The 26701-nt window shown below is 47.8% G+C and overlaps 1 protein-coding gene across 6 annotated transcripts in view; it reads right to left on the bottom strand.

Annotated features, from left to right (window-relative positions):
• Nucleotides 1-26701, bottom strand: part of EXOC6B (exocyst complex component 6B) — a 291383-nt gene that overhangs the window by 132005 nt on the left and 132677 nt on the right. For 4 of the 6 annotated variants that reach the window (XM_064511671.1, XM_064511672.1, XM_064511673.1 and 1 more), the window contains 2 exons: nucleotides 24429-24605; nucleotides 16621-16689 (listed from right to left, as the gene is read on the bottom strand). In XM_064511671.1, the coding sequence (XP_064367741.1) occupies nucleotides 16621-16689; nucleotides 24429-24605 (246 nt within the window). The remainder of the gene's footprint in view (nucleotides 1-16620; nucleotides 16690-24428; nucleotides 24606-26701) is intronic. The other 2 variants (XM_064511674.1, XM_064511676.1) reach the window with 1 other exon arrangement.

Below are 26701 nucleotides of genomic sequence, written 5' to 3'. Positions count from 1 at the left end.
CCCGGCTCTGCCCATGGGAAGCAATGGCTATTTTCCATTTCGGCTAAGGCAAAGCCTTTAATTCCACCCTCCCGCCTGCAGCTGGAGTTCCCTTTTAACTGCTCGGCCACGGGAGTGAAGACAGTTTTATATGGAAGAAAACGCTGAAAAGGCCACTTTAATATGCTTGCACGTGAAAAGGGGAGAGCTTTTCATACCGCGCCGTAATGAGGGTCAGCGGGATATTACACTTCGCCATATGGCTAATTTGCACAGCGGGTCAAATGCTCTCTTTGCCTTTTTTTTTTTTTTTTTTTTTTTTTTTTTTTTTTTTTAAAGACAGACCTATAGATTAAGCTGCGCTAAAACAAAACAAAAAGGAAAAAGGAAAAGAGACGCGCGAGGAGGAGATGCCCTCTAATGTCCAAGCCTGGAAGCAGCTGGGCAGCGGAGAGCTGGGTTTTTCTTGGCGCTCCCTCTGCGCCGCGTCCCGGGGACCGCGGAGCTGCGAGCGGGTAAAGCCACCGGTGAACAAGCCCGGCTTTTGTAGTCACCTCCCACCCTGCCCTCCACATCACGGTGTTAATTTATTAAATACCTTAACAAAGGGCCTTTATGAGGAGCCCCGGCTCGGCCGGTCCTTTCAGAGCGGCGCTAGTGCCGTCTAATAAAGCCTTAATTGACTCCTGCTTTGCCCAACCTCTGACCCCGGCTGCCGGCCAGCTGGGCCACGCGAGGGCAGAGCCCCGAGGAGCTCCCGCTCCAGAAGATCTCGTGGGGAAGGCTGAATAAAATGGGAAAAATGAATAAATAAATCCAGGGAGGGGCGTTAGCAGAAGCGTGACCCTTAAAAGCAGCGTCGAGCATCTCGCTCCTCCATCAGGAGCTAATTGCTTCTCCCACTGGCCCCTTTGCACTAGGTGGATGCAGAGGAGAACCCGAATTGCCCAGCAGAGCTGCACCATCGGCACAGCCAAACACCAACTAACTCTCGCCGACACCTCCTCGCTCCCAGAATCACATGAGCGTCTTCTCTGCAGCTAGCACTGCTCTCAAGATTGCAAGCATGGTCCAAAACTTGCGGCCTCAGGCTTAGAAGAAGGAATCAAGAATGCTGTGCAGCTAACTAAGCTTTCGTTGGAAAAAGATAACTATATAGTCCTAACCCTTGCAACTGCAGGGGGAAAAAAAAGCATGAAAAACGAAAATAATGTGCGCTTTAATTCTGCAATCCGGGAAAGACACATTTTTTAAATGCCCCAAATTCTTTAGGCTCATTCGTGTTGACCTACCACTGGTATAACTGGGGAAAGGAGGGGGGAAAAATCAGCAATCTCCGGCTTTAAGAGAGCAGCAGTCTCAGCTCTGTAGAACAGCTGTAACTATCTTCATCTCATTAAAGAAAAAAAAAAATCAGAAATCTTCATTTCTCTCAAACCCTCATCAACATGGGAGAGCCGAGGTCCTCCAAGCAATTCTACCTTGACGCCAGGGAGCTGTCAAGAGACGCCGACCCACAGAGCTAAGGGTGTGAGAGGTGCCCACGCAAAGCCCAAATTCAATCAGCAGCAACAACCAGGTTTCTTAAATACATGTGCGCAAATGCTACACGTTGACATCGGTCGACCCAAGCACCCTTCCCTTACCGCCGGCCACCATGGGACGCCTAGGGAAGAATAACCCAAGAATAAGGCAACCGTATAATATGACTTTTCCAGCGTACTCCCTCAGCTTCCATCAATTTACAGCTCCAGGACTTCCTGAGCCAAATGTGGTGTCTTTCTAACACCTCTGGATGGATTTTTTTTTCCGTAAATTTGCCCAACAGCTGTCTGTGCCCATGTAAACTTTTAGCATCCGTAAGATCTGGTGTCGGATGGTTCCACGGAAAACAGAGGCTAGAGAGTGGAAGAGACCGTAGTTTTTTTTTTAACACTGGAAATGAAGGAAAAGAACCCTTGGATTTTTACATTTTTTCTTCTAAAAATTCAGCAGCATGACAAAGCTGGAAGGAGTGACTCATTTCGATGCGCAGCTCCCACTGAAATCAAAGCCACCCTTTGCGGGTGCTTTGCCCCAGGGAAGCGCGTTGCAGGTGCTCCCGTCTTCAAAGCATTCAACAGGCTCCACTGACCACAGAAAATCTCTCTCCCGAAAACAACAGGACCAAGAAACCACCGGTTCTGCTCTACCTGTGCGATAAAGCTCCCTTCTGCAGCCGGCAGAGCCTTCGCAGGGGTGTGGCGGATTGCAAAATGCCATTCTTGAAGGACATGCACCCACCAAAAACCTTGTCCCACCCTTCCTCACAGTAGGTCCATTGAAAAGAGCAGGAGAACAAATATCTTCACACACGTTACAGGCTTCTGAAAGCAGAGAAGGCAACGGGCAGCAGTCGGGAGAGGCCGGGGACGAGGACCTGCCACCTCTTCCCAGGCTCGACCGAAGGTTCGGTCTTGCCTGCTGTAACGTGCCATTGCCAACAAGAACTCAACCTTTGCACGGCTGCTATTTCTAAGCTGCCTTGAGACAAAAAGAATGAAGTCTAGAGAATGAAGAGGCCGTATTGAAGCGTATTGGGTAATATAAACCCAGAGCACAGAGGAACCTCGAAGGGTACGAAAGAAATGCGAAAGGCAGAGCCTGCCGTCTCCACCCGTGCCCTTCCAAAGGAAATCCTCGCAACAAAGAGGATTCCAACTTTTATTGGATATATTGAGAGATTGCAAATGCAGCAGCGGATCTGTGACCCTTCAGTTTCCAGAGGTAAAACGGTTGGGCGAAAGCTGAGACAAGAAGTCTCGGAGGAAATGCAAAACTCTGGCATAAACAAGTAATGTTAACTGTTGAGATGGAAACACTCCTTGCTCTAGTGGGAAGCGAAGAAAGCAATAGGAGGATTCAGCTGACCAGAGTCCACCTAGATCCAATCTGCCTTTTATCTAAAATCCTAAAATTTACCATCAGTTCACTACATTAATTCTAGCCCTACACATAGCTGTGTTCTTATCTACCATTTGCACCTCAGCGGACCTCGTGCATGCTGCAGACGACTGAAACGCCCCTCTGCATCGCCGCAGCAAGGACAGCGCCTGCGAGCAGGTACAGAGCTGCACGCAGCTAAATGCCACCGTTTTTAGGGCGGAACAAGTTCTCCTAACGGGACCGACAAGCAGCAACGGTACATCTTCCAAATAATCCAAGATGCGAATGCCACTTCAGTCACATTTTAATAGGTTTAAATGTTAACCAGGAATGTGTTTTCTTTTGCATTTAGCAGTAGTAGAAAAAAAATAGTGTATTTGCTACTGCTCAGGGTCATTGGTTTAGAGCTGCTGGGTCCATTTAACAAGAGCTAGAGAGCACAAGGTTCTCAATTTCTGCTATACAAGTCACATTTCTTCTGTTATTCTGCATAGACGGGGTTGAGTACCACAGCTTTTACTTAAACTAGACCAAATACAACTGCCCCAGTCCACCACACTACTTAACATCACGTTATCCTAGTTAAAGTGAGCTGGTTTGCATGTACAAACACCGAACACACAGTCAAACTTTTAAAATCGTATATTTGTATTTACAAAATCAATTCTCCATAATATAAAAAAGATATGGTCATCCACAAAGAACATAAAGACTCAAACAGTTTAAAATGTTTCCCTCGTGGACCTTTTCTGATCTTGCAATTTTACTTTTCAATAGCGAGGAGAAGAAGTGCTCACAATTTGGAGTTACTGTGCCTGACAAATGAAGTGAAGCACGGAGCTTACTGAGCTGTAAAAGGCGAGAAGGACATTAAACTTCTCCGAGATGACAGCTCGAGCCTTCACAGTTCCTTGTAGTTAATACTGCTCAAAAGGGGTGGAAAGTCACATGCACAAATTAAGATTTGTTGCGAAGTCTAATCTTCGCCAGTGATTAATAGCCGAAAGTTTATCTCTGAGTGGTAGCAACGAAACAGAAGATCCAACACATGTTCATACCCAGGAGACCAGTGACGCTGATTAGAAGTCAAACAAAAACTGCTTCTCCAAATTTTTAATAGCTTTGATTGTGCTTTCAGATGACAAAATACATCACCTAACAGTGTATGTTTCTGAAAGCTCCGCCAGTGACCAGGACTACACACAAGCATCGCCCTTCGGTGCTCCCAGCGCCTAATGGAGTATTTTCTGCAACTTCGCCAAGGACAGACACGTGTAAGACCTCTCTTCAGCACAAAATGGCTTTTCGACATCATCTTGAATTCTGCTTTTGGACTTTCCAGCCACGTGCGTAGACCTCCCAAGCACACCCACCCGATCCATCTGCTCAAGCACCAGGCTGCCACGGCCCAGCCTTCTCCCAGGATCCCTCCAGACACCAGGTGGTCCATGCTGGGTTGCAAACCACTTTGAGGCAGCGGTCACGAGTTTCTATTCTTTTGGTAACACGGAAGGTTTTAGATGGTGCAACATGCCATGAAGCATAGAAAGAACAGTTTGTCCCCCAGGTTGTCCAAGCTCAAGCTACCCAAGCTTTGTCCCTTACCTTTCAGAAGCTGAAAGAACTCCCAAGCGACGGGCTACTCAATTCAGAACAAAGACTCTAAAAAGTCCCAACCGCTCCCTTGCAGCTAGCCAGCCTTAACAGCACCTACCAAACGAAGAGCAATGCAATAGGCTTCCTTCTACACTGCTTTTCACCTTCAGAAACTTGAAACGCACCCAAAATGAAAGCTATTTTGACCTTGCAGATTAAGCACAGCCACCTCTTCAGAGCGAGTCAACCACAAAGTGCCACCGCTCAGCTCTGACGTGGAAGAGCACGAGACCCAGCCAGCTTGAGCGCTGCGGGTTGGGCATTCGCTGGGTCGGACTTGCCCAGGGCTAGGCGTATTTGTCTCTGCTTCAACTAGTCCCATCTGGGAAACGTGAATAGTGGGTTCCCCCATCCCACAAATACAGTATGTAGGTAGATATATCGTAGGGCTCTGCCAAACAGATCTTCATTTAGTAGCACGGGATACACGGTGCACATAGCAAGCATCATTCCCAGCCTTTCCGAAAGCCGCACGTGAGCATCATCCGACGGCAGATGCCAGCCCGTATTTCAATAGCTGAAGTGAAGCGACATCCCTTTCGCAGCGAGCGTTTCTTTCGGCACGCTCGCTCCCCCTAAGACCCAACACCTCCAGCGTGGAGCGACCAGACCTCTGCGGCCCGGCGGGCTCGGGAGTGCGGAGGCGCCCGCCGAGCCTGGCGCTGGGTGACGCTCGTGAGAAATTACGGCCGCCTCAAACAATGGGATATTTGTCAAAGTACAACTCAATCACCGGCAATCATCTGTTTTTCATAACTACGTTTGACCTAAAACCGAATTGACTGAACAAGTAGCCTGTGTTTTTCATTCTGGAAAATACGGCGACCCAACTCCCCCCGCCTTGGGATTTTTTTTTTTAAGTCATACTTCTTAAAAGTTACAAAACGATGATGTAGACAGATATTTCCTCCTTACAAACAGCAGCAGCTAAACATTTTCAGGTTACGTTTTTGGCAGTCTCCTCCCGTTCCAGGTGACCGATAAGGTTAAGTGCAAGGGTACATGCCTTTTTTATACGCTCATTTTCAATTCACCCGCTCAGCAAAGGGAAGCGTGGCCCAACGCTTGCAGCCCGAGAACGAGCGGAGATAAGTCCAAACTGCATGCTCCGATTTCATAATATATTTAAAATGCATTAAAACTTTATAATGAACGAGCTGCCAGGAAAAAATATTCAGGGCAAGCCCACAGAGGATTGCAAGCAAGGCCACGGTGCTCGAAGCCTCCGGGAGGCAATGCCGACTGCGAGCAGGGCCCGGAGGAGAAGGAGCGCTCCGGTCTGGAGGAAGGAAGGGAGCGGTGGAAATCAGTCACCAGCTTTACGAGGAAGGATGCATCCCCACAACTAATCAGCTCTTGTCAGTACTCCCATTCATTAAAAAAAAAAAACAAAAAAACACACAACTGTTCAAAAAGACTCCTCAGATGAAGAACAGGGCAGAATGAGTCCTTAAGTGCAGGTCCAGAGAGAGGCAAAGGAGCCAAGGGAAGAGGACGGTGGAAGGAGAAAAGGTAAAAATGTGTTTAGGAGAACACAAACGTCGCAAAGACTCAGCTGTTTTTTACTGCTTTCTTATCATTTTGTCTTTTAAAATAAGTGCCTCCTACTTGAGAGCTAATAACCTCCAACAGACAGGACTTTGCATTAATTGCAGAGAATTCACAAGTGGGGGAAAAAGTCACTAAATGGGGATCGTTGCATTAGAAGAAAGCACTGTGCCACTACCTGATTCGACTTCAAAGCTCCCTCTTTTGCACTGAGAAGGCTCATTACCCTTCCCTTCCCCAAATTCAAGCGCACTCAGAAACTGGCCAAAAGAGGGGAAAAAAAAGCACCCATCCTGCATACCTCCATTTGGAGCGAAAGAGTGCTGCTCGTTCCTAAGACTGTCACACAAAATGTTTGGGTTGGAAAAGCCCACTAAATTTGCATATTTGTTTTGTTCTTCCATGACAGCACTCGGGGGCAATGGTCAGGGAGGACAGAGAAATCAAAATAAAAGAAAGCCTCATAAACAGACCTTCTGTGTCACGTTCCACCAAGGGAGATCAGACTCAGCATCAGATATATCCTCTGCGGTGGGAAGGACTCAGTGTTACAGGAGCCGTTTTCGGTCTTCCCCATTCGATGACTAGTTGTTTGCTGCTTTTTAAGGCAGTGATCCATACAGACCCAATTCAGACAGGCAGGCAGGACGCTGTACGGTCTACTCCCCATCAGAAACGTACCACCACAATCTCCTTTTTGACCAGCTCTCAACTCTGCTCCCCTGAAACACCACGTATGTAACAATTATGGGCTGCAGGAAAAGGTTAAGTCAAGAACCCAAAATGACCAAGCAGTGAAAAAGCTGTGTTACATAAAGAGAGACATAAGCAGAAACATCACTTGGCTCACTTGAGCAGAATGATGGTTCTCCTTTCTCTTGCCTTTTATCCATTAGCTCTGTTGGGTAAAATTTGCCTTTGGTTCCTCTACTTCCTCAAAATACAGATGGCACAAAACTGGGAGCAGTGGCTGATACACCAGATGATTGCACCAGGCTGGAAAAATAGGTAAACAGGAACCTCATGAAGTTCAGCAAGTGCAAACTCCTACACCTGGGGAAGAATAACCTACTAGGACAGTTTGGGGGCTGACCAGCTGGAGAGCAGCTCTGCAGAAAAGGACCTGGGGGTCCTGGTGGACACCAAGTTGAGCAAGAGCCAGCAACGTGTCCCTGCAGCAAAGATGGCCAACAGCATCCTGAGCTGTGTTAGGCAGAAAGTTGCCAGCAGGTCAAGGGAGGGGATCCTTCTCCTCTACTCAGCACTGGTGAGGCCACATCTGGGGTGCTGGGTCCAGTTCTGGGCCCCCCAGTACAAGAGAGACACGAGCATATTGGAATGAGTCCAGCAAAGGGGCATGAAGATGATTAAGGGAGTAAGAGCATCTCTACCATGAGGAGAGGCTGAGAGAGCTGGGACAGTTCAGCCTGGGCAAGATAAGGTTCATAGGGATCTTAGCAATGTGTGTAAGCTGACAGAGGGAGTAAGGAAGACGGGGCCAGACACTTCTCAGTGGTGCCCAGTGATGGGACAAGAGGCAACAGACACAAACTGAAATACAAGAAGTTCTGCTTAAATTAAAAAAGATACTTCTTTTTGTCACTCTGTGAAGGTGACTACCCTGCAGCAGCTTGCCCAGAGAGGTTGTGGAGTCTCCATCCTTGGAGATATTCAAAATCGAGTGGACACGGCCCTGGGCAACCTGCTCTAGGTGACCCTGCTTTGGACCAGCCCATCTCCAGAGTGCCTTCCAACCCCAAACAGTCTGCGATTCTGTGCACCAAAACGGTGCTAGGCTTTCCATCTAGCAGCAGCGGCAGAAAACACGGTCTGTGGCATACATAAGTTACTACCTACAATGAAGAATCTGGTATTTAGTTTTGTGCACATCCTTTGGTTAACATTTGAAACAATTACTAAAAATAACAGGCACAACCTGTAGGCTGCACTATTCCTAACCATTTTTTATCCTGAAGGATTCCAAAGCATTTCAACAACCATCTCTGGGGCAGGAGGTTTTAGATAGGCTGGAGGTAGTAAGCCAAGAAACAAGATTTAGGGGCAACAGCCAAATCCCTGATCACATAACAACTCCTGCAGGTTCCTCGGGGTCTGTGAGCAGCAGATTGGGCCTCACAGAGCAGAGGCTCTAGGAGATCATAAGTCACCCAGAACCTCAGGTACTAGCCTCAGATGATAAAAGAGGTGAGATGCCTTTCTCAAAAGCAAAACTTCTCATTCCAAGTGACTCAGGTATTGCAGAGCCAAGTAAATGCACTCTGCAGGCCACGCTCGCCTTCTTAACATGCTGCACATACCAGCACGGTCATACACAGCAGTTATCAAACCTCTGAATCTCAGCTTTTCCATCCTTGTTCGTTAAATACGACCAAAGCAGCCTGCTGAGCTCAGAGGGAAAGTAGCTTTTGCATTCGGGTTGCCCCGGCCGCGTGCGTCTCCTCTCGCCCGCGCTAGACCGCTGCTCCCGCTCCGCGCGCCGCTCCGGTGCCGGCTCCGGGAATGCGGAGGCAGCAGTCGCTCATTGTACGGCTCTGCCTCGCTTCCACGTTTTCCTGAGCAGGGGGCCGAGATGGTGGGTATATGCGTCACGAGCCCGTCCTGAACGGTGCTCAGCCTTTCCTGCACAAATGTTTGTAAACAGACCGAGAATTAATGTCCAGCCAACTCAAGACCCTTCTTAAAAAAGGGGGGTTTATTACGGAAAACAGGATGGCAATCATTTCCCAGATACACGGCATAGAGGCCTTTGAGATGAGAAACAACGTACGGAGCAGGAAAACAGCAACTCGCAGCTGTGCACCAAGCCATTCGGCGAGGTTCATACAACATGGGGGCTTATTATTTCACAGCTCCCCTCCCGCACAAGCACACTGACTTAAAAAATATATATATACATAAAGTTTCTGGTCAGCACATGATAATTCTCTAGGGGTTAATTTAGGTACAAAACACACAGTTTCAGTAACACAAATAGCACAACAGTCCTTCTGCAGAAGGACATTTCAAACATCTCCTTCTCCAGCAGTCTTAATAAAGAGTCCACATCCTACACATACTCTACGGAACAGGGATCCTTTTGGAAGCCCATAAACATGCCTAAGCTGCTCAATCCCACCAGGTGAGCAGCGGACAGTAGGGTCTCAGATAAAAAAAATTACAGTAAGGGTGGTCAACTACTGGAACAGGGACCATGAGAGTTCTCCAGTGCAGTTGAAGAATATAGCACACATTCCCGAGACCCTTCTGAGTTTCAACGCCAGGAAATAAAGCAAATTTTCAGCAAGAGGCTTCACACGCTTGCATAACACAAATAGTGGTTTTGGTGTTTATAAGTTTCCTTCAACCTCTGTGTTCTGCGCTACTCAAGATGAACAATCTCCCATATCAAAATCAGCCCTGATCCTAGAGCTTTTTAGAGCCAAAGACTGCTTGGTAATTAAAACCACATAAAAATGAGATTCTCCCCAAAACTGGAAAACTGAAAATGTTGCATCTATCTTCAAAAAAGGCCAAAAAGATGATCCAAGGAACTACAGTGCACACTCAGCCTTGCTTTGATCCCTAGGGAAGTCATGAAATAAGTCCTCCTGAAACACATTTCTTGGAATAGAAAGAGGAAGGTGACTGGAAACAGCCAGCACGGATTTAACAGGAGAAAGACATACCTGATGCCCTGACTGCCTTCTACAATAAAATGCCTGGATTTATGGATGAGGGGAGGGCAACAGATGTCATTTACTTTGAAAAGGCTTTTAACATGGTCTTCCACAGTACTGTTCTACCCAAGTCAGGACATCACAGTCTGGATGAGTGATCAGCTAGACGGGTAAATAACTGGTCAGAGGGTCGGGTTCAGAGGGGCATGATTAATCAGCTGGACACTACAGGCAGGCTGCTAACAAGCAGACAACCACAGCAGTCTGTCCTGGGACCTGTCCTGTTTAACATCTTGATCAAGGACCTGCAGGTAGCAGCAGCATGCACTATCCCCAGCTTTGCAGATGACACCAAACTACGGGGGAAAGTCAGCAGACTTGAGGACACGGCCACCATCCAGAGGGTGCTCAACAAACTGGAGGAATGGACCAACAGGGACCTGATAAAATTCAGCAAAGACAAATGCCAAGTCCCCCGCCTGGGAAGGGAGACCCCTTGCAACAACAGCCTGGGGAGTGCCTGCCTGGGGAGCAGCTCTGAGGACAGGGACCATGAGTTTTGGCACGCAGGAAGCTGAACGTGGGCCAGTGGCATGCCCTGGCAGCAGGGAAAGCCAACGGCCTCCTTGCCTGTATTAGCAGGAGCACAGCCAGGAGATTGGCCAAAGTGATTATCTCCCTGTACACAGCACTCAGACCACATCTAGACACCATGTCTACTTTTGTCCTCCTCTTCCTCCCCCCCCCCCCCCCCCAATACAGGAAAGCCATTTAATAACTGGAGGGGCTTCAGTGGAGGCCACCGAGCTGGTTGGGAGCTGGAGCACTTGTCCCCCAGGGAGAGGCTGAGGGAACGGGGCTGGTTTGGCCTGCAGAAGACACAGCTTTGGAAGCACCTAACAGCTGCCTTCAACACCTCTGAGGAGGTCACGCGGTGGAACGGGCTATCCAGAGAGGTTTTGCAGTCTCTGTCCCTGGAGGTTTCCAAGACCAGCCTGGACGAAGCCCTGAGCAACCGGGTCTGATCTCACAGCCAACCTGCTTTGAGCGAGAGGTTGGACTAGAGACCTCCTGAGGTCCCATCCAGCCTAAACGAAATGCAGTCTTTCTACAAAATATATGCAGTATAGTTCCTGTGGTCAGGACTAACAGAGCCAGCCTCTCATTTTAGCCACTAAGCCTGGAACAGGGAACTGAGTGGATCACAAGTAGATCAATAATAAATGTAAAATACCAATACATTTGCTGTGAGTAAAGCCACAAGCAACTGGGCTGAGTTTTGTAAAGCCCTGGGAAAGCACAGCTCCTTCAGGGGACGAGAAGTCTGCGCCCAGGCTATTGCAGGAGTCGACGCAGGATTTTTTTCCTAACGTCTGTTTTCCAAACTGAGTATTTTAAGAACCATGACTGCCTGTGATCATATCTAGCCAGCTTAGAATGAACACTGATTTCTTTGCTGCTTCTTTGATCGGAGCCAAGTGGTTTTCTCATGGGTAACAAGGTCACGGGGTTAAAAGAGCAATATGACAATTACAAAAGTTAAATCTATTGCCACTCCAGACAGACCCGCTACCCGGGGCCCATTAGCACGTAGTACAGAACGGTTATCGCAGGTCACTGACACCGGTTCGCTCTAATGGCTTTTCCTGTGTCCTTATCAACCCCGCGCACAAAGTGGCTCACCCTCAGCCTTCCCCTATGATCTCAGGGCGGTGTTTATAACTATCTAACTGCAGCAGGCACCCGCGGGTCAGCCAAGTCAGCAGACAGTGAGATATGCCAGGACGGAGCGATGGGACAAGCTGCAAAGTGTCGGAGATGAACAAGGAGCCACCAGAGCCTTCGAGAAGGAAAGTTTTCCACTCCTTCCCCGCCCCCCCCGGCCCCAAACAGAGTTCAAACTGCTCGAGTTCCCAAGGACACGGAGGAAAGAAACTTTACGACCCCGATCGCAGAAACAGAAGCCACGGACTTTCCAGGGCAGTTTGTCGTTCGGTATCAAAGAAAAGAAAGAAGGGGTGTTAAGCAAAGGCAAAAGAGCAGCTTCTCAGGTGAAAGGCAGGGTGGGGAGGTTTTCATCTTCGAATTGTGGCTCCTACAAGAGATGCTCTGGCCCCTGGGAAGAACAACTTCCCTGGTCCCCCCCGTTAACAGTGAACCACCATCCAACCCCAACAAGCACCTGCAAACTCTGCTTTCTCCTGCCAAGGCCATGCTGCTGCTGCAGAGCTTGGAGAAACAGATGGAGAACACAAACACGGTATTTATCGCTAAAATGGGCAAGTGGTAACGTACTAAGAGACTCAATCTAAACAAAATGCATCTATTTTTCACAGAGCAGCTTCAAAAAGTTTCCACGTGGATTGCTTTTAAGAGATGCTCTTTATTTTGTTGTACCTTTTTTTTTTTTTTTTTTTTTTTTTAAACCTTTCCTAACATATCAAAGCAGCTTTAGGGTTGGCGAGGCTTTGGGCAGAAGCAACACAGCAGACAGAAACGTCAACGGCGAGATACGAGAAATGTATAGTAAATACATGTCAACTACCATTTATCTAAATTACCCAGCTCTGCGATTTTCCAGAAGTGCCTCATTAACTGAGAGGTAGCTGCGTTTTTAAGCCTGTATTTACATCGGGTTCTCCTCGCTTTTTTATTTTTTTGGACACTCGTTCTTTACCCTAAATCAACCCCTTTGTAGCTCGGATCAAAGAGCCGGGAGTGCCAAGCCCAGCGTCTTCCTCAAAGTAACCGGTAACCAAATAGCATAAAGTTAAAAAAAACCCAAAATGAGCACTAACGGGCACCAGCACCGGCTGGAGCAGCAGCTCGAGGGACTTCAACCCCCGGCACGTGGCTGCAGAGAAGCCCTTTGGTGCCCTTCTCTGCACGCCGTTCGCTCCAGCTTCGGGGAAACATGAAACGAAACCCGCTTTTCATTTTCTGTTATGTAAAGCAAAGCAGCTCCATGTCTTGGCCTCGGAATACAAGGCTCCAAACAGCTGCTCAGATGCTCCAGCAGATAAAGCATCTGGCCCAAACCTCACCTTTCCCAATTTATTTTGGCTATCGATCAAAGCAGCGCGAGCATTACATGTTACACGCGCTTTGGTCGAAGGCAACGTAAAAGATAAAAACGTCCGTGGCAAAATCACTGCGCTGCCGTATCCTCGTTTCTTTGTATAATGACGATAGCATTTTCCACCACCTCCTCCGTTAGCTCAGGGAGAGGGCAGGCGCGACCCCCAAAGCCCGGCAGCCTCGCGGGGCCGCCGTCCTGGGCCAGCGCCCCGCTGCCGAGGAGCGTTTCGGGGTTCAAGCTCAAGCGGCCATCGCCTCGGCCCAGCTGAGCAGAGGACGGGTGGCCAAGACCCACGTGCCCTGGTCCTGCCACCCTGTTGCTCCATCATCCAACGGCTCCAACTTCTGCAGAACAGAGCCGCAACCTCAGCTCTTTTTTCCCACTTTTCCTCGGAAAGGGATACCGTGCTGTTGCCCAACACCGTTGCTCAGCAGCTCCTGAGCTCCTGCCCCGGCCCGGCCTGGTGCCGCAGACCCAAGCGGCTGCCGCCAGCGCCGCCATGTTAAGGGGGCCCTCGAGGGGCGGCAGCGGGGACACGGAGCACGCGGAGCCGCGCGGGGATTAGAGCCGCGGGGGTTGTCCTACACCAGCCTCGAGACGCCCTGAGTCAGCTATCTCTTGCAAAATAAAGGAAGAAAGAGAAGAGGGGGAAAAAAAGAAAAGGGAAAAGGGGGGAAAGAAAAGGGAAAAGGGGGGAAAAAAAGAAAAGGGAAAAGGGGGGAAAAAAAGAAAAGGGAAAAGAGGGGAAAAAAAGAAAAGGGAAAAGAGGGGGAAAAAAGAAAAGGGAAAGAGGGAAAAAAGAAAAGGGAAAAGAAAAGGGAAAAGAGGGAAAAAAGAAAGGGAAAAAGAAGCGGGAAAAGAGGAAAGAAAGAAAGGGAAAAAGAAGAGGGAAAAGAGGAAAAAAGATGGGGGAAAAGAAGAAAAAAGAAAGGGAAAAAGAAGAGAGAAAAGAGGAAAAAAGAAGGGGGAAAAGAAGGGGGAAAAGAAGAAAAAAAGAAAGGGAAAAAGAAGAGGGAAAAGAGGGGAAAAAGAAGAGGGAAAAAGAAGAGGGAAAAGAGGGGAAAAAGAAGAGGGAAAAAGAAGAGGGAAAAGAGGGGAAAAAGAAGAGGGAAAAGAGGAAAAAAGAAAGGGGAAAAAGAAGCGGGAAAAGAGGAAAGAAAGAAAGGGAAAAAGAAGAGGGAAAAGAGGAAAAAAGAAGAGGGAAAAGAAGAAAAAAGAAAGGGAAAAAGAAGAGGGAAAAGAGGAAAAAAAGAAAGGGAAAAAGAAGAGGGAAAAGAGGAAAAAAAGAAAGGGAAAAATAAATAGAGGGAAAATAAAAAAAAAAACTAAAAATTAAGTAAAATCAAAACCAAACAACTAACCACGAGGCGGCCCCGCCGAGGACCAGGCCGGCGGAGCAGCCTCCGGAGGCCGCAGCCCGGCTCCCCGTTAACCGCGGCCTGACCCGCGGCGCTCACTTTCCCCCGGCTCTGCCCTTCCTGCGGGAGTTCAGCGCTTCCCGGCGGTGCCTGCGCGCGCCTGCCCTTCGCCTTGGCTGCCGGCGGAAGGATTTACAGGTGCCTGGCCCCGGCCGCGAGACCGTGACCGCCCGCCGACCTCCCCGCACAATGCGTGAACTCCTGCCCCGCTGATAAGGCTGCCAGATAGGAGCAGGGTTTTCAAATAATCCGCTGGGAATTTATAAGCAGCGCAGCCATAAAACCGAGGTGACTGGAAGGTCGGTTTCACTAAAAATAATAAATATCTCCATGTTTATTCAACGTGGGCCTTTTTAACTGCAGGCCAAGCGTGTAGATAACGCTATTGTAAATGACAAATATTAGGATTTCTTTTTTTTTCTTTTTTCTTTTCGGTAACTATTGCATTATGATCCTTCCGCCCGACGCGGCCGCTTCCCGCGATGCCCGCGGGATCGCTGACGCTGCTCAGCGCGAGCGGGGCCTCCACAGCCAGGTCAGAAAAAGGGCAGTTTTCTCTTTTCGAGGAGCTGGTTCCCATCCTACCAACCCATCTCTACAGCTCTGCCTTATACTTTCAGTCAAATGTAAAAAAAACCTTATATTCACCAGTGAAAACTCTTCCTCCTCCCCATAACAGCATTGCATTTAAATACCCGGGCATATACCCCACCGCACATAAGCTACAGCATTCCTGTCTGCACTGGACATAGCCTTCACTGACGGTCCTCCAAGCAAAGGGACACTCTGATGTCCCCAAAGCACTGCGAGCCTTCACTGAAGGTCCTCCAAGCAAAGCGACACTCTGATGTCCCAAAGCACCGCGAGCCTTCACTGAAGGTCCTCCAAGCAAAGGGACACTCTGATGTCCCAAAGCACCGCGAGCCTTCACTGAAGGTCCTCCAAGCAAGGCGACACTCCGAAGTCCCCAAAGCCCCGCGGAGCAGCTGGGACCTCCAGCTCAGGCGCTCCCCGAAACGGGCTCCCAGCGCAGCTTCGCGCTGGCAGGTTTTGTCCAAGACAAACACAGCAGCGCGTTTGGGTTCGCTGTTTCATTCCAGTAAAATATCGTGGCTCCGTAGCCAAATTACAAAATTATTAACAGATGAAGACGCGAAACGATTTCATGTAAATGTTTTTATGACAATTCTTTTCCTTTTTGCAAACTCATCTGTGTGCACTGCCGGAGAGAGCGGCTTCAGAAGTAATTCCCTCTCCAGCCTGGCTCCGCGGTGGCAAGGGGGGAAAGCTGCTGGAGCGAGTCCTCCTTTCATGTCCTGCCTGGCCTTCGGATTGCTCAACCGCAGCAGAAGAGCCCTCTAAAACTTCTCTCCGCCAGAAAATGTAGTTACTAACGTTAAAACGGATGCAAAGCAACACACGTCCTTGGGGTCCATAGACTTGGAGACTGCAAGGCTCACACGCTGCTGTAGGAGCCTTAGAGATTAAAAGCTAACAGTAGAGGTTGAAATGTAACCCACAAGGGTCACCTGCTTCTGTTATAAATAAATACCTAAAAATCAATGTTCTACGTACTCTGAATGCCTGGAAAGAAATCCCGTTAATCTAGCAGCCTGTATCACCAGAGACGGGAAATCTCCCGACGAGCTCTCGAGAAGATGACAATATTCAGAGTTGCGCGCTTATCAGCATGCAAATGCATGAGCAGTAAGTAAACGCCAGCAAAGAGCACTTTCAGTTCAGCCATATTTCTGAGTGCACTCAAAGCAAAAAAAAACAAAAAACAAAAAAACCCCAAAAACTAATTACTGGAAAATTGAAACTGATACAGCAAAACGGTGGATTTTGTTGGACAGCAGCAAATCTGACCCCGTCAAATAGGATCCTGTCAAATAGCACTTGAAGACTGGAGAATTTCTCTCAACTGCAACAAACAAAACCTCTAAAACTTCTCCTCAGTTCCTCAATTTGCTCTGAATACCGAAGTTATTGTGGTTAAAGGAGCGTTCTTTCAGGGAAACTATACAAGCAAGAAATATGTATTTGGCCTATTATAAAGCCAGAGTCTACAATGGTTGCAAAAAATACCCTTTTCCATTTCTGTGGCCTGTGTGCTGCGTAAAGCAGCGACGATTTTTTTTTACCCAAATCCATCCACCACCGTAGGCACAGGCCTATTTTCCACATCAGGTAATGCACTTCATAACCAGGCAAACAAAAATACGTATTTTGCAACCGCTACCTTGCGGGCAACATTGACAGGAGGAGCAGCACTCGATCTCCTGCTTTCAGACAAGCTCCAGCATCAGCACCGTACTCGCAAGACGCTCAGACTCACCAGCACGGAGTATATGTGCAGGCACCGGTACACGGGGGAGAAGTCCACCAAGTCCTGAGCCCCAGGCACCTAAAGGACAGCAGGAGACCAGCATTAAATACACAGCACTCATATAGCTAAGTGCAACTCTAACGCATGCACATCTGACAGAGCAACATCGGGAATTTCAGGCATGCAAAATTAAGACTAGCTATTGATCTCTATTTTATTTGTCTGTATTTACATTTTTAAAGGCTCTCAAAGCAGGAAAATTTCATTTAATTTCTCTCTCGCTCCATTTAGGCTCCCCTAAGAAATTCTCTCATATCACTTGTCCCTGGGTTAGCCGCCTCAGCAGAGATGCAAGACATTTGATTTTGACCATAGGCTTAAGTGCGAGTTCAAGCGTCCTGGCAGAAGCTGCACCGGTACTTATTCAACACTAAAAACTCTTATTCTCCAGATTTCTTGTTTGATTTCTTTAAAAGCATGAACTCTACCATTTTTTTTAAACACACAAGCCACACAGACTTCACCATCTTCCAACAACATAGCGAACCTCACGTGGGCACAAGCAGCACAGTTTTCGAGGGTGGGAAGGAGGGAGAAAGATCAGAGGAGAAATTTGCATACAAGAAGCCTGGGTCCTTTGCAGATGTTCAAGTCAACAGGGCGTTCGGCTTGTTGGCCACGGCATAAAGCTAAAGCAACCCTCCTTCTCCCCGAAACGCGGAGAGGAGGGGAGTGTTCTGTTGACACGCGGTGGAAAAAAGGGGAGCGAGATGAAAGGCACCAATGGACAGGCCTAGGAAACATGTTTATTTTAAACATTTCTAATTACGCTCAAGAGGCATTTCTGCTCTAAAGGAGGTAGGATGGGGTAGGGAGAGGTTTCTAGTTGGAGTAGGGTGTGCAAGTCCCAACCAACACTGCCCGCGCGCCCGGGGCGAGCGGTCCTCCTCACCCCCAGCAGCGGCTCCAAGCAAGGAGCACGTGAGTTACAGACTGCAAACCGCAAGCAGGGGATTTTGCTCAAAGGCCTCCTGCACGGCGAGAAGCTGGAGCTGTTAAAGAGCTCCCTGCGTGCAAGGAAACCCGTCCGTCTGTCTCGTTAAGGTCTCCTTTCCTCCCTTTCATAAAACAGGCCCTGGCCCGAGGTTCAAGGTGAACTGCAGGCATCGCCCATCTTGCACAGATTAGCGGTCTTGCTAACATCTCTTGCACGTGTCTTTTAAAAGAAAGACTAAATTTGATGACTGCAAACACTCAGCAGCAGTTTTGTTGTGTTGCTGTGAGGTTTATCGCATCATCTTGTTCGCTCCTTTTGCATTCGCAGTCTCCCAGCTCTTCTAAGGCTCCCTCCATAGCTCCCGGTCCAGATTTCATCCTCCGAATGCAGCTTTTGCCCTGCTCTGTTGCTGCAGCATTAAGCGCAACTGGTCTCCTGTTGGTAAAACCATAAAATACTTCTGGCTCAGAAGTCACCGAATGCCAAACCGCTGGAGATCGCTGAAGCAGGCGGGGAAGGATGGTTGCGTGCTCGACCGAGCCATCCTCTGGCGACCACCATCAGCTCCAGCAACGCGGATGGGACAGACCCCGAGTCCATCCCACCTTCCTCTGAGGGAGGGGAAATCTGCCAGCTCTTCACAATATCATCAAAGCAGACGATGTTTTCCTACGAACCGGAATTTAGCATCCAACTTTCTTGCTCCTCTTGAGTTTTGGGCAGCAGCTGAATACAGTCCACAGAGAAATACGTTTGATAACGATTTGCGCAATCGAGCGATTGCCAGAAATGGACCTCACCGCCCCAGCGAAATCCTTCCAAAGCAGACAGCAACATTTTCACAGGCTCTGATCTTCTGCAAAGACTTTTAAGCCCCCCCACACACACACACAAAATATCCTGGTCTATTCTGCAAAATTAATCTGAGACATTAAAGATTTTTAAATTAATCTAGTTAAAACACTACCAGACATGGATGCGCAAACCCTAGAGCAGTTCCATTAAACGAAAAGACGTGCACCCCAGTGATCAAAACCTGTGCTACGATTTTACGTCGGATGCGAACCAACAGTGCATTTTTAAGGAAAAGAACAGCCCATCTCCTCTACATCCAGCCACAGCCCTGCCACAGACGAAGTGACCATCCAGCACTGGAAATCACAGAAATGCCAAACTTTCTGAGGAAAAGGAAATGAGCTCTCACTAAAATTCACCCCAGAGCTAGGCAGTTGGGGATTTGTTTTTGGGGGGGTTGTTTTTTTTCCAGGGAAAACAGACAAAAATAAATGGACATACCTAATCATTCAGGCTCAGCTCCCCTTTAGGAGCTACTTGGTTTTCTTAGCAAAAGCTGCACTACCACTGTTCAAACAAGAAAAAAAAAAACTTTGATTTTTGAAAGTTGGCAAAGAAATTAGAGTTAGAGCCTCCTGAACAGCAGAACAACTGCTCCCCTGACAGCTGCACTTCAGCCTAATCTTTTTGCTTTTAATTTGCAGAACAGAGAACGTATTCATCTTCCCCTAATTTTTCCCATTCCACAAACATCAGCGTCACGAGCCTTGTTCCCCAACTGCACATCTGGCATGTTGCTGGTACCGGGAGCCCAGGCAGACCCGCCAGGCTCCAAGCAGCTCTCCCTTTGGAGAGATGCTTTCAAGTTGGGTTAAACACTGATTCTAGCAAATTTAACCCATGGAAGACAGGCTTTCAGCCTAAGTTCTCCATTGTGGTCTCAGAACTAAGGAATGCTCTGATCCGGTTTCAGACAAATTTGTGATCCAGTGGCTCGAATCTATGATCCTTGTAGCTTTTTGATGTAAAGACATGACACAGACGCAAATATACTTGCCCCGTTTCAACAAGGAAAAAAAAATCCACAATGCAATACTAGGAATTCAGGAGAGGTGTTTCATGGACTAACTCATGGGCCCATTGATTTAAGTGGGTAGATGCCCAGAGGCAGGTGAACGTGCAGCTGCAGGATCAGGGGTGTCCACAAAGGCTCAAGTCCGAAGGAGCCGGCAGGGTCTCTCCGCACGTTCTCGCGGTGCAGGATGAGCCCGTTGACCTCTGCGGCTGAAAGCAGTCCTGCTCCGGCACAGCCTCGGTGAACCCCATCAGAGCGCTCCGGCACTAGCAGCTGCAAAGCATTTTATCCCGCGCTGAATGGCCATAGGGGACAAATCGTGCTGTAGGTTTGCTACACCGCACCTGGTCTCAGCGTCCTCTGACTGCTCTAGCACGCGCCACAGCTTAACCTCAGGGGGAGAAAGCCCTGAATCGATTCACGCGGTCAAGAGGATGCTCGAAACAGCGTAATGCTGGACCTGGCGAGAGTGTCCAGCAGACTATCTGATCTCATTCTGGCTGGCGTTAGAGACAACAGGAAAACAGCTTTGTCTGCATAGAGGGGGTTCTCTCACAGTATCCAACATGTTTTTTGCATAATTACCAGTGGAAGCAAGAAAAGGTGAAGGCTGATGGCACCTAACAAAGCTCGTTTATCCAGGAAAGTCCAGAGGGCTCCCTGGGATCCCTGCTCTAACTTCCAAAAATTGAATGAATCTATTATATCATTTAGAGAATGATTCCTAGAACCAGGTCAACTGAAAGACTGCCAGAAGTTTGATGAGTTTCAGCTCCGACTCACACCTGCTGATATCCCGAGTGCCAAACTGCTCTGCCAAATACGAGGCTGGCTGCAATTCCATGATTTCTTCTTCAATGTCAACGGAGCAGTCATTATTCTGAAGTGTGCTGCTGTTCTTCTTAAAATTCCCCCTCTCCCACAGGGGAGCACCAGGGAATCCGCTTCGAACCAACTGCTCCACAGACACCGGGCAGGTCCTTTTCGGGGGACAACACAAAAATGTGGCAGATTACAGGTGTGTTTGTCCTGACACGCTGAACAAAAAAGTCGCTGAAAACCAGAAGACTCTGGACAAACTTTGTATTTTTCCTAGATGTTTTTTTACTAGAAAGGGGTACAGCTGGCGCAAGCAGAAGAGTGGGGCTCCTCACTGTAAAACGTAGGTCCTCCTCCAGAAACTTGACATCCACAGACACTGAACTTAAACCTTCTCCCAATTCACTTTCACCCTGCACCGCAAAGCAGTTCATACATAAGGTGTAAGAAAAACCAGCCCACAAAACCTGGTCAAGTGAAGACTTCAGGACCTTGGGTCTCATTATATCCCCTCCACCAGCCTGCTCTGTTCCTGAGCTTCGCATCAGCACAGGGGGTGAGGACAGCTGTGCCAAACCCCAACAAGATGCCTAAAATTGTGGGGAATCTCCATCCTTGCAGGATTTCAAAAAACAGCTGAATCAATCTACAGCTGAACCAGTCTCATGTTATTAATAGTCCTGCTTAAGGCAGGAGGTTGCACTAAAGACTCCCGGAGGTCCTTTCCAACTTTTGGGATTCACTAGGAGAGCAGATATTTTTTCCGTTTCTGTGACGAAACCATGTAGTCTCCAAAAGCATAAAGGATACCTGCAAGTCCTCCCCTTCTGTTTGAAGGCCAAGATCCAATCTTCTTAACTTTAAGCAGCCAGAATATCAGAAAGATATCAGGCTTTCAATAAGAAACTCGGACCTTCAGTAGGCTGCATCACCCACTCCCTTACTGCGGTTATTTGGGGAGCTCCCACCTCAGTGAGGCATCCGTACATGAGGTGGAGTAAGTCTGGACCATAATGTCTCCAAACTGGAGAAATCTAATGAACCATGCCTCACATTGCTCCTTTTGAACGCAGCTGGCAGAGCCCTCTTACGCTACTCCAAAGGAGAGCACGGTCAGTATTAGGATACACCCAACAGCATAAACACAACTTTTGCTCTTTATTCCCTTGCACCGCTTGTCCTGGGAATTTTGCTGCAGGGATGAAGGGATTGCTCCACATGGGTGAGAAGTCACAGGATCCTTAGTCCTCCCAGCCAAGCTGGGGAACTCCATAAAGCAGCCTAGTGAGGGGCCTCAGATATTTGCTAGAGGAAAAAGTACTTCTCCCACTTGGGAGCTTAAACCAGAAGCACCAGCTGGGACAATCCTGTCTTCAGTCCTGAGCAGGAGTCGATGTGGAGCTCACCCTTCACTCTTCCTTCCCTTCCCATATTCAGCCAGTAGCCACTGCTGTCTTTCAAACACAGACCTGGGGTTACTGGTTGGCACTTTTTACTGAGCTGGGTGAAGAGGAACAGCTATGACTGCAGTCTTTGAATACTTCTGGATCATTTCTTTACTCGTCTAAGGAACTTATTTTCCAAGGGCTGTTGTTTCCTTCTCCGGGCTTTCTTGTCAGCAGTATTCCATATTTTCCAAGGATATATAAGCCTCAGCAATCTTGGTGTGTCAGAGGGGCTAAACACAGGAAACAGTGCGTGTCCACCTGCAGCAGTACTGTCCCTCGAAGACCATATGGCCTTCAGTGCTCCACAACATGATGGCTGGATACAAAATGGGATACAGTTCCCTTGCCCTCAGGATACTTAACCCCAACAATTTTAGTGAACTGAGCTTAGTTTTGGAGACTCAAATTCCCTATTAGTAAGATTCTAAGTCGGCCTATTATTGCTGCACAGACAAGGCAATCAGAAGAAGAAAAAGTCATTCTACAAGAGGAAGAGCTTGGAATGAATCCATCCATCACGGAAAGCAACTCTGCAATTGGCCTGTAACTTTCGCGAACCCTTACCAAAGAGTCCAGCATTAACATTTTATACACCTAACACTCCTCTAGGTTGAATAGCTGTTTCAGTGTGCTTCCATGCGAGATGAGAGCCCCAGCTGTGCTGGCGAACGAGCGGTTTTCCACGAGAAGAACGCTAACCTCTGCCGCTCGCCTCCGTGCTGCCCCCAGGCGCGCTGCCGCCTCGCCACCGATTTCATCACCAAGGACAGCAGCTCCTCCCGGCCGAACGCGCTCGTGGGCTTCCCAACAGCATCGCTCTGCTGCCGGCGGAAACCCACGGCCTTCGCGGGCTGACGCGCAACGGGTTGTCAAGCGCCCCTAACTACCACGTGCTCTAATGACTGAAGAAGCCTTTGCGCTCTCATCAGCGAAGGATTAATCCTTACTCTAAGTTTACTGGCTTACTACCAGTCTAGCTTCGAACGCGCCAAGACATGGGGCTTCATCCACTCAGAGGCTAGTTAATGGTTTGATAAACCGCATTAAGAGATTTCTCCCAACTGCACTGCACAAATTATTGTCTTAAAACCAATACTTTCCCTCTTAATGTTTACATCTTTCAGTTCTAATTAGACTCAAACTTTACATACACCACAGCAAGTAACTCCACATTTCACGCAGCCTCCGAACTTGGGGAGAATTCATTTCAAAGCAAGAGGGCGATTCTTAGAGTGAGATGGAACAAGAACTATTCAAAGAACCAGAATTTTTCCTTTCCAGGAAAGTACTAAAACAGATACACTCAGATCAATATTTGTTTTCCAAAAACGTGCCCTTCCTACTTGTTTTTCTTTTAACTTCTGCTCTACCTGGGTATCACACCCAGATGGTTTTAGTGCAGCATGAGGGGGTCTGAGCCATACCCTAGTTTAGTCACTGCGAAGAAAGCAGTGATCTCCTCTGTCTGCTCTGCAAGCACAGCAGAGATCAAGAGGAAAGAACTGAACAAGGTCACTGCGAGGAAAAGGCAGACTGCGAGCACAGAACCATACGGGACACCTCAAGCTACTGCAAACGTTAGAAACTTGTTTTTCATCCTCTTCCCTGGCTAGTCATAGGCTGTCAGCCCTGGGCCGCAGAGACCACCCGACTCAGTTACAGGTTGTAGGTGAAAAATACCATTCTCCTGACACAACAAATGTTTCAGCAGGAAGAGAAAAACCATGCAGCGTGGCAGAGAAAACTTTCCCAAGTGGCCAAGGTGAGACTACGTAGCATGAAATGACAGAACACATCAAAAAAGCTCAACACCTTGTGCCCTACAGCCACGTTCCTCTGAACTGCTCTTCCTGAAACACACAGTGACAGGACTAGTTTGCATTTTAAATGCTACAAATCCAAGACGTTCCACTATATACTTTATTCTTTAGAAAGAGCAAGAAACGGCATAAGAGAGGTTATGCTTAGCATTCATTAGTGAAAGGCACTGGCACACTGCAGTGGCTAAGAAGGTATGTGAAATTATAGCTGGGAAAACAGCCAGCCCGAGGAAGAAGCAGCAGAGAGATTGCACTCTGCGACCCGGGACGAGGGGTCAGAAAGGCAATACGTTTCTCACACACCAACACACTCTCCCTCCTATAGATACTATAATACTCGGGACTGAGCCTCCGGACTGAGCAGAGCGACAATGCGTTCTGAGCACATCGAGGGATTAAAAACGCATTAAAACGCTCTGTCCAAATCCAGCCCTTTTCAGCACAGAGAATGTGCATCTGTCACGAACACATACGTTCCACAGAAGAGGCCAAGTATCTCGCACACTATGTGGCATTTTTTCTTCTTTTAAATGGCTCAGGATAGATACCAGACTGCCTTCCCAAGCGAGCAAAGGCCACCAAAGCGCAGCCCTTGAGCTGGAAGAAGGCCTGTAGGACAGAACGCATGGGCTCTTCTGTTTTCCTGTAATACTTGTACTCTGCTGAGCCTGCTAACGAGAATGTGGGCAAGAGTGCAAAGCGACCTAAAACTAAAAGCCACCCAACATCTACCCAATCTATTCTACATCTTTACAATAAATTGCATGAGAATATGCATGGCTAAGCTAGGTGCAAACACTCTTTTAGACATTCAAGTCATCCCCAAGCTGTCCAGTCTCCTGGGTTTGATGTTATACAGTTACCTCTTCATCCTCATCCTCATCTTCAACATCCAGGATACCCGAATCCTGCTCAGACATGGGGCTAGTGTTTTTTACCTCCAAATCTGAGCTTGCGCAGACTTCTTTCTTGGACTTCTTTCCGCCGCTTATCCTGGGATGCTGTGATACAATATTGTCCAGGTTTCTTTGCTGCTGTGCCTAGGAAAAAAAGCAGATTTCACATTTTACAACAGCATCCTCAAACTTGTATTTTTTCAGCCAAAAGATGCAATCAGTCATGAAATACGACAAATGAGGCAAAATGAAACACACGCTTAACGGAACTTAGAAATGTTATGTTTTTCCTAACCCAGATATTCCAGAGAAACAGAAGATTCATTTCAAAACCATTTCAGCAATTATGCAACAATACAAACAATATTCTGACTCTTCACAAATCAAAATGCCAAACCATCATACTGCCATATTGATCTATTTACAGCACAGATGCAGAAATATTAGCCCGTAGGCCATGTGGTGACTGTCACAGGCTAAATTAAAGGACCTACTTAACTGTTGGATTTGTTCCTCTCTTTTCAACCCGTGTCAGCACAAAACATTCCACATCTGGACCCCAGAGGTTCCTGAAAGCATTTTTGTGGTACCCCAGGAGATCTGAATTGTACATTGCTCGTTCACAGAGCAATCTGTAAGAGGTATTCAACCCAAACGCTCTCGCTGGGAGAGCCACCACGACGCGGGAGCGCAGCACGCGGGCTCAGCGGAGCTCCCTCGTGCCACCTCACCTCTGGGTTCTGCTCCCGAGAGCTGATAGCAGATGTGCTGTGCTACAAAAACTCACGCCGGCTTCCTCATTGCTAGCGAGCACAGTATCTGCAAGGAAAATCCTCTAGGCCAATTTTCCAAGAGAGCTGACCAAGAAGTTCAAACTGAAGTGCACGGAGGGGGAACGGCACACAGGCACTGTTCGGACTCCAGGAGCAAAATCACGTCTAACACAAGGGGAAAAGGCCGGGCCAACAAGTTAACTGGTTCCGTACATAAAGGCTTATGCTCTGCTGTAGGTAGAAAATAAACACTCTGTAAACCTCAAATTTATATGGATACATGCATACAGATTTATAGACTCTCTCCCATATTCATATATATAGAAAGAGAGGAAGATGTATGGAAATCATCCAGTTGCCGTTCTAAAAAGCAGTCATTTTAGATGGTGCAGATATATAAAACATATACATTTACAAGTGCATGTGTGTGTGTGTATATACATATATCATTATATTCATACAAATTCCTTATACAATCAAAATCAAGCCTGTATCTGAGGGTTTGACTGCTCCTCTACAGCAGTTACACACACAGAGCTCAGCCATTAGCGGCACGTCACACCAGCGAGGTAGCCAGAGGGACCATCCATGCCCCACACTAGAGGAACAGACTAACTTTAGATGGAAGAAGGAATCCTAGAAACCCTTTTGCAGGTACCGGCGCCAGCGAAGCCACCTCAGACCAGACTTTCGACCTCTAGATCACGCGCTGCTTTTGCAGCAGTGTTATGAAAGAAGAAAAGGGTTGGAAAATCCAAATCAAAAGGGACAGGTTTTCAAGGATACAATGGGAAAGCAGTAATGAAGGCACCAATTTAAACAAATTTTTGCCAGCTCAGATTGCAACGTGGACACAGCAACCAATTGTGCTATGGAAACAGCAGAGAGCGAAAACAAGTGGGACCTCAGGAAAAAAAACCCCACAAATTGCTTTTTGCTACCCGAGCTGCAGAAAGAAGTAAGCTCTCTACCTAGAGTGTAAACCACCAAAACAATTTGCTTTTAAACAGTATTAATATCCCAGAAAAAGTGAATTTTGACAGCCTCTCTTTCAGATCGGCTCCCTTTTAAATCCCTCCTTGGGAAGAAATATCCCGTCAGGGATAGATCACTTCTAGTTGCTGCATCTGAAGAACATTAAAAGCCAAGCGCTACAAGAAAATCTCCTCTCTCCTTGCAAAATGCACCAGGCTTTCTTTCTCCATAAGCAAACTGCCTTTGGCCCTGTAAATGCACATACGCATAAAGCAATCTGCTTGGTCTGAACTGCCGAGCACAGCACCGAGAGCAGGATTAACCCCGTATCGCTGGCAGCGGGCACCGCCGCACCAGGAATTGCAGTAGCACAATCTTGACCTCTAGCGGCCGCAAAGCAGTAATATCACTAAAGTTTAATACAAGAGACGTGACGGCTAAGCAACAGGACTAAGCAGGCTTAATAAAAAGATCTCTTAAGGGATGAGGCTC

This window comes from Dromaius novaehollandiae, chromosome 4 (genome assembly GCF_036370855.1).
Source record: "Dromaius novaehollandiae isolate bDroNov1 chromosome 4, bDroNov1.hap1, whole genome shotgun sequence".
NCBI classification, from domain to species: domain Eukaryota; kingdom Metazoa; phylum Chordata; class Aves; order Casuariiformes; family Dromaiidae; genus Dromaius; species Dromaius novaehollandiae.
This window is presented reverse-complemented; position numbering and strand designations above follow the sequence as displayed.